We start from the raw sequence: 15,842 nt of genomic DNA on the forward strand, positions 1-15,842 counted from the left end.
GGAGATGTTAAGAGTAGTGAGGACTTTTAGTGAGCTTAAGAGTGTCTGAAGCAGAGAAGATGGAGGGAAGACAGAAAGAAAGGAGAGATATTCTACAATGAACAACAGCGAATTAAGAAAATGCTACACAAGTAAATATACACATCCTGGTAAATTAGAATCTGCGTTCTGAGGCTCGTTTCTCTGATTAAAAGGACCTTTGGAAAATAACCTTTAGGCAGATATTAAACATACTTTTCATTAAGCTCATATTTCTATATTAAAACCTTTTTTAATGGTCTGATGTAATATTCTAATCTTGTTTTCATTCGCTGTAAGAAGAAAATCATCATAATACAGAAATAAAGGCTTGAAAACATCAGTCTGGGTGGAATTAATCATATAATGTGATTTATTTAGCAAATATACACAGCAAATAACAACAGGACACAATTCATATGCATATGGATGTATTTTAATAAAAATAATTCTGTCAAAATTAAACAGAATACAATATTTATTTTTAAACATGTTTTCAATACTTTTTTCAATTATCATTTTTCATTTTTTATTGTTTTAAAGTTTTAAAAGTCATGCTAAGTAGATAACTCATTTCACAATGGTTTTTTTTTTTTACATTTTTTATATTTACGTAAAACTCAAATGTTCCAAAAAAAATAATAAAATGAAGATAGAAGTCATTTGTGCACAGCTCGTCTGCATTGTCTGATCAGTTTGCCTGTGCATGGAGGGGAGGAGAGGGGTCAGGGGTCAAACACTGAGGACAGGCAGGGGGACAGAGGTGCTTTACAGCTGCAGGCACGGAGCTCTGTGCATCCGAGCAGTTCCTCACACAGCAGAGGAGCGCTGGGAAAAGGTCCTGGAGGAAGATTTAAAACCTTCTCTTACCTCTGCAGAGTCCAAGGACTGACAAATGTAAACCTTAGATTGGATCATCGGGTCATTTTCCAGACATAGCGCCAGGTTTGGCAGCCATTTGGGAGAAGGGAATAACACATAGGTGAGTACAGAGCAGGATGGGCTTGAGATAGGAAAGAAAGCAAGAATCAATACTCAGCTTCATTACTCGGATGTTCAGTTTTAAAATAAAAACACAATAACAGATGTGAGGCTCTGACAGAGACGCCAAAAATTGAATATGAGAACAAAATGAAATTAGACCCCAGAGGGAGCTTCTGAAAGGGCATCTATTGTTTCTTCTAGTTTCCCACTGGAAGGAAGCTTAACTTAAAGGTTTATTTTGGATCTTTTGCAATGAGGATCTTTAATGTTCTTATAAGTAGTCTGGATGCTTTCTGCAGCAAATTAAATTGAGAGGAACCAAAGGGAAGCTTACAACACATTGGGCTTCTGCCTCTTATGGAGTAAAATGTCATCCTGATGGGAGTTGTAATATTATTGGATGGTCAACCACTACAATTAATGTGAGATTCTTGGTTTCAGATGTCAAATATAGCATCAATACCTGCAGACCAAGAGCTCAGGCTTCGAATGCCACATTTAACAACTTCTACCATTAAATTCACCTGATTTATTTTATCAGTGTTTTGGCACCAGTGAAAGGAAGTCAAATTGGCTTCCTCTGGCGGTTCTTGGTGGTTCTAGGGATACAGACCGGACCTTACATCAGACACCAGCGTGTCTCTCTCTCTTGGTGGTATTGGTGTTAAATGAGTCTCAGCTGATCAGATACGTACTAGCGTTGTCCGGCTGAGACATCGTAAACAATGTTTTAATAAAACCTAGAGGATACCGCTAACATGGTACTGTTTAATAAAGCTAAACTCCACTGTAACCAGGACCTGCAACTGCATCAAAAACTTTTTCTCCAAGTTTTGATCACTATGACGTCTGTCGGCTGCAAGTAAGGTACTGACTACTAATACCTACTCAACACAACCCTACTTCAAGAAGTCCTAATCGCTATAAGCATCAACTGGAGGTGATTTAGGTTCACGAACGCTCTTAACAGTTCTAAGTATCTAATTTATTCAAGCTGGCTAACAACCAGAGGTCATCTGCGGTGGTTGCTGGAGGATTTGTTGATTCTGAAACAGGAAGTAAAAGGACAGTGTGTTAACTTGTGGATGAATGTCACCTAACAGGGAGAAGGAAGAAACCTTCGCCTTATTGCAGAGAAACTGAGCAGAACTCTGGAACAAAGGCTTTTACAGCCCTCTGAGCCCAATTTGGAAATCAAAGTGAAAGAAAGGCTGCAGTTTAATCATCACAAAGTGCACCTTAGAATTACAGGCCTCCCTGTTTGTCACATGATTTCACCTCTTTATTTGAAATTCTAGCTGTGACTCCGTGTGCACATAGTGGGTCAGAGTGTGGAGGGGAAAAAAGAAGCCTGCCGTAATGAAACTTGACTTTTTGACGTGCACACACTGTGCTTGTTAGCCTGCCTTTGATACTGATTTTCTTTATGCTGATAATAGAGTAGGACTCCGCTCTGAGGGCAGGTGTCGTAGGTGCAGCCAGGCATCAGCTCCGCCACCTGCAACCAGATCTGATTGCCCGTTGCGGAGCTTGTTACAGTAAAATGAAGGCTCCGACACCTCTCTGCTCCTGGTTAGCGATCCCCATGGCAGAGGACCTTCAATTATGTTTTTTGAACATGGCTGATGTTATTTTTCAGGAAATATCCTGGTTTTTGGCAAATAACCTGCAAGCTCTCACAGCTCCATTCTTGGGAATATTGCATTACCTTCAATCAGAAACAAAACCCAGGGTTTCATTTTTCATCTCTAACTTCTGGGGATAATTTCAATCCATGTGGGCGGCAGCTAATGAGGAGCGCCACACAATAACAGGTGTTGTTCATGCTGAGATCAACCTGCCCCATAAAAGCTTTTCCATACTTTATTTCCTCCATCTTTTTATGCAGCTAACATCCAATGGTTAAATGCAATCATGCATAAATTGTTTTGCTTTCAATGATTCAAATTATTCTTTTTTTCAGGGGGAATTGATAATAAAATAAAACAACTGCAATGATTTTTAAAAACAAGACTTTGGAAATTATTTGATCCACAAAGGATCAAACTTTTCCATACATCCATCTCAACAGGACAATAGGTGGTGCTGATGGTTCTTAATAAAGCCAAGGCTTTAACTTCTGCTTCATAATCGACAAGCGAAATGCCTTCTGAAGAAAGGTTTCATGGTCATATAAGACAAAGACTGATGTGAGGTAGGATGTACTGAACCAGTGAAGATTTAGAAAGCAGCCTTTGTTTCCAAGTTGCCAGATTTTCCCCGAATCTTTTAAACTAGTCTAGAGAAGAATGTGTTCTTGTTTATAACAATAACCTTTTGGAAATCCACTTTTAGATGTTAAAATGTCATCTGTCGGACAGATTTTTCACGTTTTCCACTAAAGAAGATTTTTTTAACAGTAAAAACCCACTGAGAACTGAGAACCCACTGAGGAACTGAGAAAATGTCAATTCTGGAGAAAACGTTTAAGTTCAGATGAGACAAATATTGAGCTGTTTGGCCACAAATATGGATGTATGTTTGCAGGAGCTAAGCAAAGAAAACTTTACCAACGGTCATGCAAGGTGGAGGCAGCATCATGCTGTGGGGCTGGTTTTCTACATCCACATTCCTTACCGCTACCTCAACCAACAGATAAACGGTTTAAACTTGGACACAATTCCAACAGGGCAATGATCCCAGAAACACATGCAGACTGGGTTTAGATAAAGCTGGCTGACAATAAGCTTTGAAAGTGGCCTTCCCAAAGCTTACACCCCGTTGCAAATGTGTGGGTTATGCTTAAAAGAAGGCCAGTGCCAGGAAAGCAACCTATTTTTAATAACCTCTGCCAATTTTACCAAGAAGCGGTGTCAAAATTCATCCAGAATGATGGCAGAAGTACCATGATGGCTGCAAAAGCATGTGATCATGGCGCAACTCGCTAAAATGCCTTTAATTATATATTAGAGTTGATTTATACATTCATTTGAGCCTGTGTGTATAACATTGAATTTAAACATTCTAACTTTTCCTTAATTCTTGTTTCTAAACATTATCGCAGTTGTTTGCAGTAAAATCCTTCCTCCCTGAGACAGCCTATGACATCCAAGCAGATACTGAATGTTTGAAAACCTCGGAGCACCGCTACATGTAATTTAAAGCGCCCCAGGTTTGGGTTCAGTGGCATCCAGGATCATATGGGTATGGTTCCGAGTGATATGGTGAACAAAAACTACAAGCCCGCTACACGAATCAAAGTCCAACCATTACAACAAAAGACAGAATAAAAAAAAAAGGGAAATATGATTAGTTTGTCCAGGATGAGCACAACAAACTGACAAAACAAATGCTAAAAAAAAAAGCTAAATAAACTGAATAATAATAATAATAATCTTTAAATAGTGTCACACATTTATTAAATCTGATAATACTAAATTAAATAGGAAGCCTTCTTCCCTTCTCTTCTCTGCTCCAATCAGACGCATGCTTGCCTCTTCATCGCCATGACAACAACCAGCTGGACATCTCAGTGCTGCTCAACATTTACCTGAAGACAGATAGGTAATGTTTGAGCTGCAGACCTGACGCTCCAACCATGGATTCAGGCTGGATTCAATGTTCTTTGGACTCTGCTCACCTGAACGAGGGCTAGTGCAAAAAGTTGTCTATTCTGGCGAAGGAGCAGGAACCGGACCGGACCCGGGCCATGAGCTGAACACACTCTGTGGCCTGACCGAGCGCCAGCATCAACGGAGGCTGTTTGGGAAGGTTCTGGGACTCTGGAGCAGAGAGGAAGAAAATCAGAGATCACGTCCTTGAATGTTTTATCCTGTTTGCAGTTTTTCAGAAAAACAACAGCGGCTGAAAGTATTTTTATCCAGTTTGGGTGAAGAAAACTTGGCCTCCATGATCTGTCAGGTGTTTGATGGACATCTTCCTGTTTCTTAAACACAACATTCAGGTATTTCTCCCCAGTTGGTTTTAGAAACACTGTCCTCATTTATGGAACGCTGTCATGGTCAGAAACTGACTTGAAAATAAGTTTTAAAAAAAAGCTTAAACATTTAATTATTTTTTTTAATTGCTAATTTGATCAGTTTAATTTATTACCATTTTAATTCAACTTAGAATGTAAAGTTATTTTTAAATGTTCCCTTTGCTTTAATTCTAATAATTTTTACTATGAATCTTTCTTGATTTTGATTGTTATTTAATATTTGTATTTAACAAGGTATGAGGTGACATTACAAAGACAAAAGCACAAAGGCAGAATATCAACCTTTAAAAATAGGTGATTCTAAATAATTTAATATATTTTTATTTTGGGCGTTTAAACCTTTGATGGTGACATCAAATTTTCATGATAAATCAAATTACATTTATGGAAAGGAAACATTGATCAAATATTTTAAAATGTAAATTCCTGCCACTGAAATGAACAGTTGCTGAGCTACATGGTCGGAAATTTCACTAAAAAGACCTTTCCAGACTACTCCTTTGAGATTTGAGATTTTTTATGTCAAAAGGGAACCCCTGCAGGTAAACTGACTGCTGCTATAATGGCAGCGACACAGACAGCAGCGAAGAATCGGATGTTTCTTTAGATATATTTCAGTCACTATCAGAGAGAGACGCAGCAGAGTCAGGAGAAGAAAGTTAGTTGTCATCAGATGGCAGAGCACCAGTGCTGTGGCTTGGAGACGACCATCTAATTCCTTCATCCATCCATCTTCTAAACCACTTCTTCCATAGTGCGTCACAGGGGAACCGATGCCTGAATTCAAAGGTTTCTTGTTCGAAGCAGTTTGCTTAAAAGTCTTCTGATCACAGCTGGCTCTGCTTGATGGGACCAGCCCATTTGTCCCTCCTCAGTTTTCCAGCTCTGATCCAGGCAGCTCTGATCCTCTTTGCTTCAGGAAAGTAGTGCAGACTAATGGCTGCTGTCGTGGTATTGCTGCCATACACCGTTTCACCATATTAATGATTTTTTTAATGCAACTTGGCTTCTACCTGAACTCTTTATTGACGCTCACACAATGAATGACCGGAGACCTTCTCTTAGACGTCATTTCCATTTTTTTTTTTTTAAGACTTTTTTGGCACTAGAGGCCTTTATTTTTGATAGAGGCAGACAGGAAGGAGGGACAAAGAGAAGGGGAAACATTCGGCAAAGGTCGCCGGGTCCGGGACTCGAAACCGCGACGGCCGCTTCGAGGACTACAGCCTCTATATGTGGTCGCGAGTTTAACCCTTACACCACCAGGGCCCCGCCTTAAATGTATTTTTAAAATTTTATTTTCCAACTTTAAGATCCCATTATGGTACACAGAGGCGTATCCATATCAGTCAATTATCTTTACATAGATTTACTTTCAACATTTATGACACTGTAGCATTAGAGTTAAATAAAATAAAATAATAAAAAATGTTATAAAAATGTAATAAAAGCAGACATTAAATATGAAGCATAGTGGTCATCATAGTGAAATCTGAGTGAACCGTGTTAACGTCTTATAAATATTCAGTATGAGAAGAACTGCTGGTTTGATACATTAGAAATCTCAGGCTTTCTGATCACCAACAAAAACAACCACTGTAAATTTCATCCAAGCGAAGGTCTGTGAGCGTCCGTCACAGCTTAGAGCCTTATCATAAAATGGATCTGATGCTTTAACATCCGATTAAGAAACACATGTTGTCTCTGCTGTCAGACACAGAGAGAAAAAGAACCATTTTCTCTGTGTCTGTAGAGGAAAGTCTAAGTGAGAGTTTTTACCTAGAATGGCGCTGTTGAGAGTGGAGCAGAGCGATTCTCTCTGCGTGGGGTCCAACTGCTGGCCCACTGGGCAGTTCCAGGGATCTGAGTAGGCCAGCAGGCTGAATGCATCCTACACACACACACACACACACACACACACACACACACACACACACAGCTTTCAGTTCATATAACAACAAATAAAGCAGTCCAGATATTCCTCACAGCTTCTGCATTAATCTGCATGAAACAAACATTTATTTTCTCCACACTGAACTAAAAGGAAGGAGTCTTAGTTTAGGCAGGAAAGATATTTTAAATTTGCTAAAAAAATAACTAATGAAGACCAGATGTTTTCATGTTTTTATTTCTCTTTTAAAACTAACATCCATGCGTCACTTCAGTCAAGACACCGACGATGACGTGTTTCAGGGTCAGCTGAGACTTCCTGAGATGCGCGCATATTCCCAGTAGTGGTAACAACCTGTCATAACACTATGGTGATCATAGTTTGGGTTTTACTGTAATGACACCAGGGCAAAATTATTCCAGTATGACAGAGTAGTTTATCCTTCCAGATGAGATAACAGTAATTTCTCCAGACATCTCACTAAATTACGTAAATCTCCACACAGTTTGGTTGACAGCTTTTTGTATATTTCAAGATTTCTACAGTCTGTGCACTACATGCCCAAAAAAGGCCAGTACATACATCACCCTCTACACTTGTGGAAAAAGACTCCAGATGCATCCATTTTTATAGCAATAGTACGATCTCGCAGGAAAGAATAGAAACTACCTTTTAATTAGATTATTTGTATTCATTGGGGAAAACATCCCACATTAAAGACTAATGTTTTAATGAAATCACCTGGGGCTACTCTTATTGCCACCCCTGCTGCTAATACTTTATACAACTGCCTTTCACCAACAGGGCAGCACTGGGTCCACTACAACATTTCACAAGGTTGGTGCTAACCGACAGAGATCTCCAGCCATTGAACAATTCTTTAGATGGTTCAGAGTCCCGGGTCATCTTTGATGCTCATTTCAGCTCAGCCCACGGGTTTTCTACAGGTTTGGGTCTGGGGACTGTGATGGCCATGGGCCGAGGATGGTTTTGTGTCTGATGTACAATTTCTGTGGTGATTTGGCTGTATGTTTTGGATCACTGTCCTGCTGAAAGACCCAGTGCTGACCCATTTTTTAGGCAGAGGTCACCAGATCTTTAATTAAAATGTCCTAATATCTCAAACATTCACAAATCCATGAACTCTATCAAGGTTCCCAGGGCCTTTAGAAAGGTAACAGGCCCACAGTATCACAGATATTCTGCCATATTTACCAGTTTGCATGAGGTATTCTTCCATGTATTTATCCTTTAATTTATGCCAGACTCATCTATAGTGTTTTAGGGTTATCTGACCCAAGTACACAGTTCCAGTTAGAGGTTCAGTAATGCTTAGTAAACTCCACAATTCGGACAGAAAAGGCTTTTTACTGGGATGCCTCCCAGTATATCGATGGTGTTAATGGCTGGTTCCCTTGGGGTTATGTTTTTTTTAGGATTTCAAGGTAAATCTGGGTCCCAGTCCACCCTCGTTTGTCAGAGCTTTGCTGGTTTTTAATTATTGCTCTGATTTTAGATATGGGCCCACTCAGGTAAAAAGCTTTTACTTGTAGAAACATCCTCTCCAGCAAGCATCTGCTGTATGTAAACGGCATGTTTTCTTGCATTTTCTATTTTGAAGAGTGGCTAAAAGAAACCTGAAACCTTTTTGTCACGTTATATTTTTTCCTTGAGGAAACAGGAAGTCATGGATTATAACACTGATCTTTAGAGGAAATGTTTGAGATGCCAATATTGGTTGGACCAGTTACTTTATTGAAAACTATTTTCTTCCTAACATGGGACTGTTTTCTGGTTCAATAAATATCCTGAAACTAAAGGTAAAGGTGAGTTTTTGTAAATTCTTCAGTGTGAGATTATGATGCTGCAGTTAAAGATGAATTTATTTTTACCAGGAGTGCCAGTTAGGGTGAAACATGCTGCATTTCTGGGCTACCCTACAAACCATGAAGGCTACATGATCTAAGGGTAAATAACTGAACCGTGTTCGATGAGTGGTCAGAGAGTGGTTTGGGTTCCTGCTCCAGATCATGATTCTAGGATAATTTCCTGGCTCCTGGTACAGAATAAACCAGCTTTGTGATGCTTCATTTACTTCTTAATCCTTTCCAGAGCTCGGGTCAGAGGATTTGGATTTCAGCTAATATTTGATATCCTAGAATCTTTTCTCCTCCTTTCTGTAGACCATCTGGTCGTGTGTGTACCTGTAACATCTTCTTGTGCGTGGTGTTGGTGCCGTAGTCGCGGCACAGCTGTTCGCTGAGTGCCTGCAGCTCCCGTCCGAACTGGATCATCCTCTCTGTGGCCGCCTGGTTCCCACCACAGAGCTGTTTGCTGTTACTGCGGCCCTCGTCTGCAGGCGACATGCAAAGACCGTGTGAGGATGTGCAGCTAAGCACAAAATACGCGTACTGCAAAAAACACAAATGAGAGTCAGACCAGAGTGTTTCTGTGCTCCTGTGACCCCATTGCAGATGCTGTTATCATCGGGCTGAAGGATCTCTTCGTGTCTGTATGTGCCGTTCATGATCCGTGCTGACGAGCTTTCGACCACACCGTTGGTATAATGCTCCGCCTCGATCTCCATCTCACTGTCGCTGGTACAAACACAAACAAATCAGGGTTCAGGGTTTGTTATTTGAGTTAAAATGAGGAAAAGGATCTGCATCGAAAAACTCAGGAACAAGTTAACAGTTATCATTTTTAAAGATGGCATCTGAGATGCAAACAGAATTTCAGAGAAAGAATAACATGTTTCCATCAACAGATCAGGACTATGTTTAACATTTAAAAGTTCGGAAAATGTTTTACCAGACAAATGGGGAAAATGTTTAAAATAAGCCCTAAAATTATTAAAAAGCATTACAATAGCACCAAACAACAGGCAGGATTGGGTATTATGCAGCAGGCAAAATCAACTGTATTTAAAATGTGTGTATGGGGGGAAGAAATACTAGAATATCATCAAACTATGGGTGAGGTCACATCCTATCTACAACAGGTCAGGATCAACCATAAGTGTTTTCTGACTGGAAAACGGTTGAACCTGGTCAGTGAATGATCATAATGGAGCAAAGGCATAACAGAGTTTGTCAAGCTCAAACAACACAGAGAGCATTCAAGTTTGATCTCAAAGTTCCTACAATAAGCATCAGAACTGGACCACAGAGAAATGGAGGACACCGGATCTTTTTTCCATCATGTTAATAGTCGGGTCCATGTGCATTTCTGGACATGGTACCAAGAAGCCCAATATGAAGGGGAACCAACGAGGTGAGTGCGAAGCTTTGGACTATATTGTGGTATATTTAGTAATCCTCATGTGCAAAACTATTCATACCCCTTTTTGGCCAATGTGCAAAACACTTTGTGGCAGAACACTAACTCTACACAATATCCTGAACACACCATCCCAATGGTAAAACACAGTGGTGGCAGCATCATGCTGTGAGGAGGCTTTGGTTCAGCAGGGACAGAGAAGCTGGTCAGAGTTGATAGGAAGATGGACGAAGCTAAAAACAGCAGAGTCTTGGAAGAAAACCTGTTAGAGGCTGAATAAGACGAGACAGAAGTCCACCTTCTCTTCACTTAATTTCCACAGGCCCTGAAAAGTGCAGTGATCTAACCTTTGTTAAACAGAACAACTCTTAGTCATACACACCACCAATCTGGTCTGCTGAAAGAAAGGATTCTTCTGGTAAAGAAATGTTAAATAAAATAACCTGATGAGGATGCTTTTTTTCCCAGCAGGGCCAATAAAACCGATAAGAAGTGATGGGAAGATGCATGAAAGCAAACCTGTAAGAGGCTGTCTTCAGAGGTCACTGGGTGAGAGACATCAGTACACCCTGGAAATTTAACCAGTCCACCAACATGCACGCACACACTCATACTTAAGGGCAATTTGAAGAGACCATTTAACCTGACAGTGATGCTTTTGGACTGTGGGAGTAAGTGGTACCCGGAGAGAACCTAAGCATGTACAGGGAGATGTTTTGACTCTTCATTGTTTATGATCTGAGTTTTACATTTTTTCCATCTAAGTGAAATAAGCAGTCTGAAGAACTACGAGCATGAAGACTGTTAGTAACAGAAATAGATTAACATCTGCTGCAGGACGTGGAGGTGTGTCAGTTTGGAGCCTCTGCTGCAGGTACCCCAACACTTCGTTAACTGAGTCGCGCTTGCACCTCCGAGGCTCTTCTTACCTGGTTTCCTGGGTGCTGTTTGCGCTGTGTGGATGACTCTTGGTGGAGTCAGAGGAGTTTGACTCAGAGTAGTTTATGGAGGAAGGGGATGAGGAGGTGGAGGAGGAGGTGGAGGAGGATGCGCTAGGGTATTTGATGCTGCTGCTGCCGTGAATCTTTGCCTTGTTGGGTGGGGCGATGCCGTTACTGCAGGTGGGGCTATCTGCTCCTGTTGGAGGCAGAAGAACACACATCATTCTCTCCCAGTGCCCTCTGTGGGTGACTGTGTTGGTTGTTGTGCGTGTTTTCTGTGTACCCCCACTGTGGATGTGCATGCTGCTGGCTGTGTGCCGTGGGCTAAGGCTGGGGGAGCCGGGGTAACTGTCCTGGGACTTGGGCGAACGAACCGTCAGGCAGCGAACCTCGCTGTCTGTGCCGTTCACCATCTCCACAAACTGGCGACATCTAGAGGGCAGCGTAAACTGGTGTTACTGGGTTCCAGTGGGACATTACCACCTCAACCTGGAAGCAGTTTTTACAAGTAAATTACAGACTTACTTCAACATGAAGAGCAGGTTGGGGTTCCGTTCTAACAGACCCGGATAGAGCTGCTGAGTGGCATCGATGGCTTCACCGACCCGCCCTGCCAGCACCAGCTTCTGTATTCCTGCTCCGCAGAACAGAGTTAATCTTCACAGAGGAACCATGCTGGAGGTCAGAGCTGTGAGAAACACAGTCCTGGATGTTTCACTCACTTTGTCTGTTCTTTATAGACGTCTGGTCCTCTTGTATCATGGTCTCTGTGGCTCTGGCAAAGGCTGTTGCAGTTGCACAGTATCCATGATGCACCAAGTAGCTGGACACCATACTAAATACAGCACAGAAGCAAAATATGGTTTTTAGACACTTTGTGGGCCATTAAAGCCCAGATGCAGGTAAAAGCAAGTGATGTAGTTTGACTTTTTTTTGTGGAGCAGCATTTTCCTGATGTTTCGTGTCTGCTCTTCTCTTCTCTTCAGGGTCAGCTGAATTCTAACTCACAGCATAAAGTTCAAGGTGTGATGTGGCAAACAGGTGTATATTAAATAATATAGTGAGAAAGGATTAGAATTACCTCCAAATTCTTCATGTTTACCTTAAATCAACATGTAGATGGTTGAAGCTGGGACAGAGGTGGGTGTTCAACAGAACAATGATCCCTGAGACACATCCAAACTGGTTTTGGAATGGATGATAACGGCTAAGGTTAAGCTTCTGTCATTCAAAACCCAGTTCTTTGTCAGTAAACAAACCAGTCTAAATTACCCCCGCCAATCATGCCAGTATCCTGGCAGAATGATACCAGAAGCTTGCAGACAGCTACTAAAAGTGTGTGATCAACATGCAACTGAGTAGAGACAACTCAACCAAACATTAGTTGTCTGTATATATTTGAGTCAATATATATCATTTTTAACCCTTCTGGATTAGAGAAAATTCAAACTTGTACACCCATCCCTTATGTTAAAAAATGATTAGTTTATGTTGTTTAATAATTCTGACCTGGAGAAAAAAATGGTTCAAACGCAACATTAAAAACCTCAAATGAATTATTTAATCTCCATGACTGAATATGATCTTAGTTGCAACTGTAACACATCTAAAATTCCTAAATAGAGCATTTTATTACTGATTTTAGTCCATTGAAAGAAGAAAAGACTAACACTGCAAAACAGCTGTTGCGGTTTGAATGTCTTGTACATCTGTGTTACTTTGTTAACGCCCAGTAGCTTCTCCTATAAAAAGATGAATACATTTTACTTTGTGTGTCATGCGTGTGAGTTTTAAGGTGCTTGGGGATGTAGTTAAATCTTACTTCTGTAGGACGGCTTGCCACTCCCCAAGCCGCTCGCCAATCGGGAAGCTGGCAATCATCCCGTGGATTTTCGCCCGCCATTCACTCATGTAGTCCTCAATGTCAAAGACAAACGGCTGCTGGCCGAAGTTGGCGTCTACAATCTCTCCGGGTGTCTGAAGCCCCACAGTGGGATACAGGTTGGGCTGGAAGAGTTTCAAACAATAGTAGGTGGGATTAATCCAAACAACCTTAAAAATTAGATTGAGATAAATAAAACAGTGAAATGCATCAGGATGCTGCCCTGTTTCAACAGCATTCTGGGTGTCTACCACCAGCCTCTGGATATGGCACAAAAATTACTAGTCAGAAATCTTTTCTGGCAGCACTGAGACATGTGTCCAAATGAGGTCCCCTTCTTAAAAGGTCCCCTTCACACTGAATTAAGTCTACAATGCGCTCTTCAGGACTTTCAGAACTGTCTAGAACTGGGTCGCCACAAATCTGGAAAACCTAATTCATTTGTGAAGGGAATCTTGGTTCTTTGTACTTTTCTCCACCATCCCACAACAGTGCAACTGCAACAGGTACCACGTCTGCACTAAAATGTGTCCCAACAATTTTCCCAAGTTTATATACATACATATATAATATATAGAGGTTTCTGCACCTCAGTGATAAGTTTTAGCTTTGCTGTTGAGGAGAAACAAAAGCTGACATTTCATCTGTTTATCAGAATGAGAGAACACAGGTTAAGGGTGTTGCTTTGCAAAGCATTACGCACCTAGCATGCAGTACTGCACAACAATTTCAACCTGGAGTTCCACTTTGTGGGAATATCTCGGTGCTTGTGGTCAGAAGGAATCATGCAAACTACAAAACCTTTTCGATTCAGTGACCTTTTAGGGAGCAGCTTCTGTAAAGTTGAAATTTAAACAGTTTGAGTCTCTGCTAGCGCTTTTTCCTCCTCATTGTCATGCTTCTTTACCATCCCTGAAGACAATGCCAGGACTTTTAACAGTTTGACCCTGTGTAACCTTAAAAACACTACTTTCTTTAGTCAACTAGTCTTCACACAACTTGAAGGTGTGTGTGCCTCTTTCTGAATGGAAGCCCTATTCCAGCACAAGTCCAGCGCATACCGACCTGTATGTGCAAGAGATCTGAATACGGCACTGCAGGTATTAGCTTGAACACTGTGGACTGTTTATTTTAGCTCCTTGGTGAGACCCTTCTGGTTACAGCCAGACAGCTGTGGGCACGTCGTTATGGATAAGGTTTCACTGCTGCTACTAGTATCCTCAAGGCAGGAGCCAGGATCCAGATGTGCTTCTATCATGATAAGAAACCACCATGACCTTTCTTTATGTAAGTGAGCACATCCATCAAGTGTCAAAAGGATCACACGATGTTCTTCATGCACAACCAGAAGACCCTGAAAAGACCATCCGCGTTGTGATCAAAAAAAGAACAGAATAGTAGAAAAGACAATAAGCATGTTTTTTTTTTATATAACAAGAGTTATATACTTTTTCTTCTATATTTCTGTTGAGGTCACACCTGCCAGACTCCCGGCTGTTTGAGCTGACTTTGACTTTTAATTTCATCTTAATCCTCAAAAATGTTACAATTTCAACCTTGATTTTCTTCCTCAAACAAAGATGAAAATTTTAAATCAGTTGTTTCATCATTCCAGTCTTGTTAGCTGCACAAGACATGATACATAAAGGAGCAGTGACCAGTTTTAGATCTAATAAAGCAAGAAAAACTAGTGCTCTGAGTCCTGAAACTGTTCTTCATCTCAGCTGGCTTTTTAAATTTAGAGAAAATCCATACAAACCCATAAGCACGAGGCACCACATAACACATAAAAGGACCAGGGTGAAATGCTTGGACCATGTTCTCCATATTATTTATTTTCAGAGACACTTTAATCTCCTGTAAAGAAGCCAGTCTGCCCTTATATTTCCAGTTTAGCTTTTGCTAAAAATCTTCCAACACAGTATAAATTAAACATAGTTGAATGAACTTGAAGTTTCCCCCTGATTTAGACTCTCACTATTTGTGTGGTAAATGTGTTACCTCTAAGGAAAATATAATTCTGCTACACAGAGAAAACATGTAATCAAACAGAATGTTTTTCAAACCAGCTGCTGTCATTCACTGAGATGCTTTAGGGCCTTTGACTCTATTTAAAAAAGGGACAATGTACAACTTCGGCATACATTTAACCATATAGCTTTTATCTAATTCCCATCTGCAGTTCCTTGGCAAGAGAGCTTAAAATTTGAGATAAGAATAATTAATAAAATCATAACATACAACTGTAAGACCCACAACACCAAAAATTACTTTTAAAACCTCCTAATACATGAGAGTAGCTATAAAACCTCTTTAACATAGTATTTAAGTTGAATTTCTTCTTCCAGCATGTCCCATTTTATAGAGAATGCTGATGGCCCAAACTCTGCATGGCACCATGGTTTGAAACAATCTGAGAGATCTACTAAGGTTCAATGGGCCAGTATGAACAAAGGAGCAGGAGACAAACTATTTGAAATAAATAAAAAAGGACATACATTTAAAATTCTTGAAGTTCAGGAGGTTGCATTTATCTAAAATTCTACAACAGTGATGTTGTATTGGCTTTTTATCAGAGTTATAAAAATGTGTTCATATAGGGACTCAGCAGGTCTAAATGTAGTGACATCAGCCTGCCTCCAGCTGGTCACACAATAAGACACATGAGACAAAATCAGAGCGAGCAGAAATATTTTGGCAGCATCCAGTGATAGGCAGATCCTAATATGTCTACATATTATTTAATTATGGCAATTTCTTTTTAGCATTTTCCTGGAATTAGACAGAATCATGATGGATTGATGTCCTAATTTACAAATTGTTCATCTTAAAATGTGTTGTTGAGCCTATTTCTAAAGTATAAATGCA

The 15,842-nt window shown here is 40.5% G+C and overlaps 1 protein-coding gene across 1 annotated transcript in view; it reads right to left on the reverse strand.

The window, feature by feature from the left end:
* Nucleotides 1-370: 370 nt before the first annotated feature.
* The window catches only part of ranbp10 (RAN binding protein 10), a 42,188-nt gene continuing 26,716 nt past the window's right edge, over nucleotides 371-15,842 (reverse strand). Inside the window, exons 6-15 of the mRNA XM_047388535.1 lie at nucleotides 12,915-13,099; nucleotides 11,815-11,927; nucleotides 11,618-11,726; nucleotides 11,376-11,524; nucleotides 11,081-11,288; nucleotides 9,312-9,469; nucleotides 9,077-9,225; nucleotides 6,761-6,872; nucleotides 4,622-4,763; nucleotides 371-4,531 (exon numbers count right to left, since the gene is read on the reverse strand). Of these exons, the coding sequence (XP_047244491.1) occupies nucleotides 4,633-4,763; nucleotides 6,761-6,872; nucleotides 9,077-9,225; nucleotides 9,312-9,469; nucleotides 11,081-11,288; nucleotides 11,376-11,524; nucleotides 11,618-11,726; nucleotides 11,815-11,927; nucleotides 12,915-13,099 (1,314 nt within the window). The 3' untranslated portion in view covers nucleotides 371-4,531; nucleotides 4,622-4,632. The remainder of the gene's footprint in view (nucleotides 4,532-4,621; nucleotides 4,764-6,760; nucleotides 6,873-9,076; nucleotides 9,226-9,311; nucleotides 9,470-11,080; nucleotides 11,289-11,375; nucleotides 11,525-11,617; nucleotides 11,727-11,814; nucleotides 11,928-12,914; nucleotides 13,100-15,842) is intronic.

Source organism: Girardinichthys multiradiatus, chromosome 2, assembly GCF_021462225.1.
Source record: "Girardinichthys multiradiatus isolate DD_20200921_A chromosome 2, DD_fGirMul_XY1, whole genome shotgun sequence".
In the NCBI taxonomy this organism is placed as follows: Eukaryota; Metazoa; Chordata; class Actinopteri; order Cyprinodontiformes; family Goodeidae; genus Girardinichthys; species Girardinichthys multiradiatus.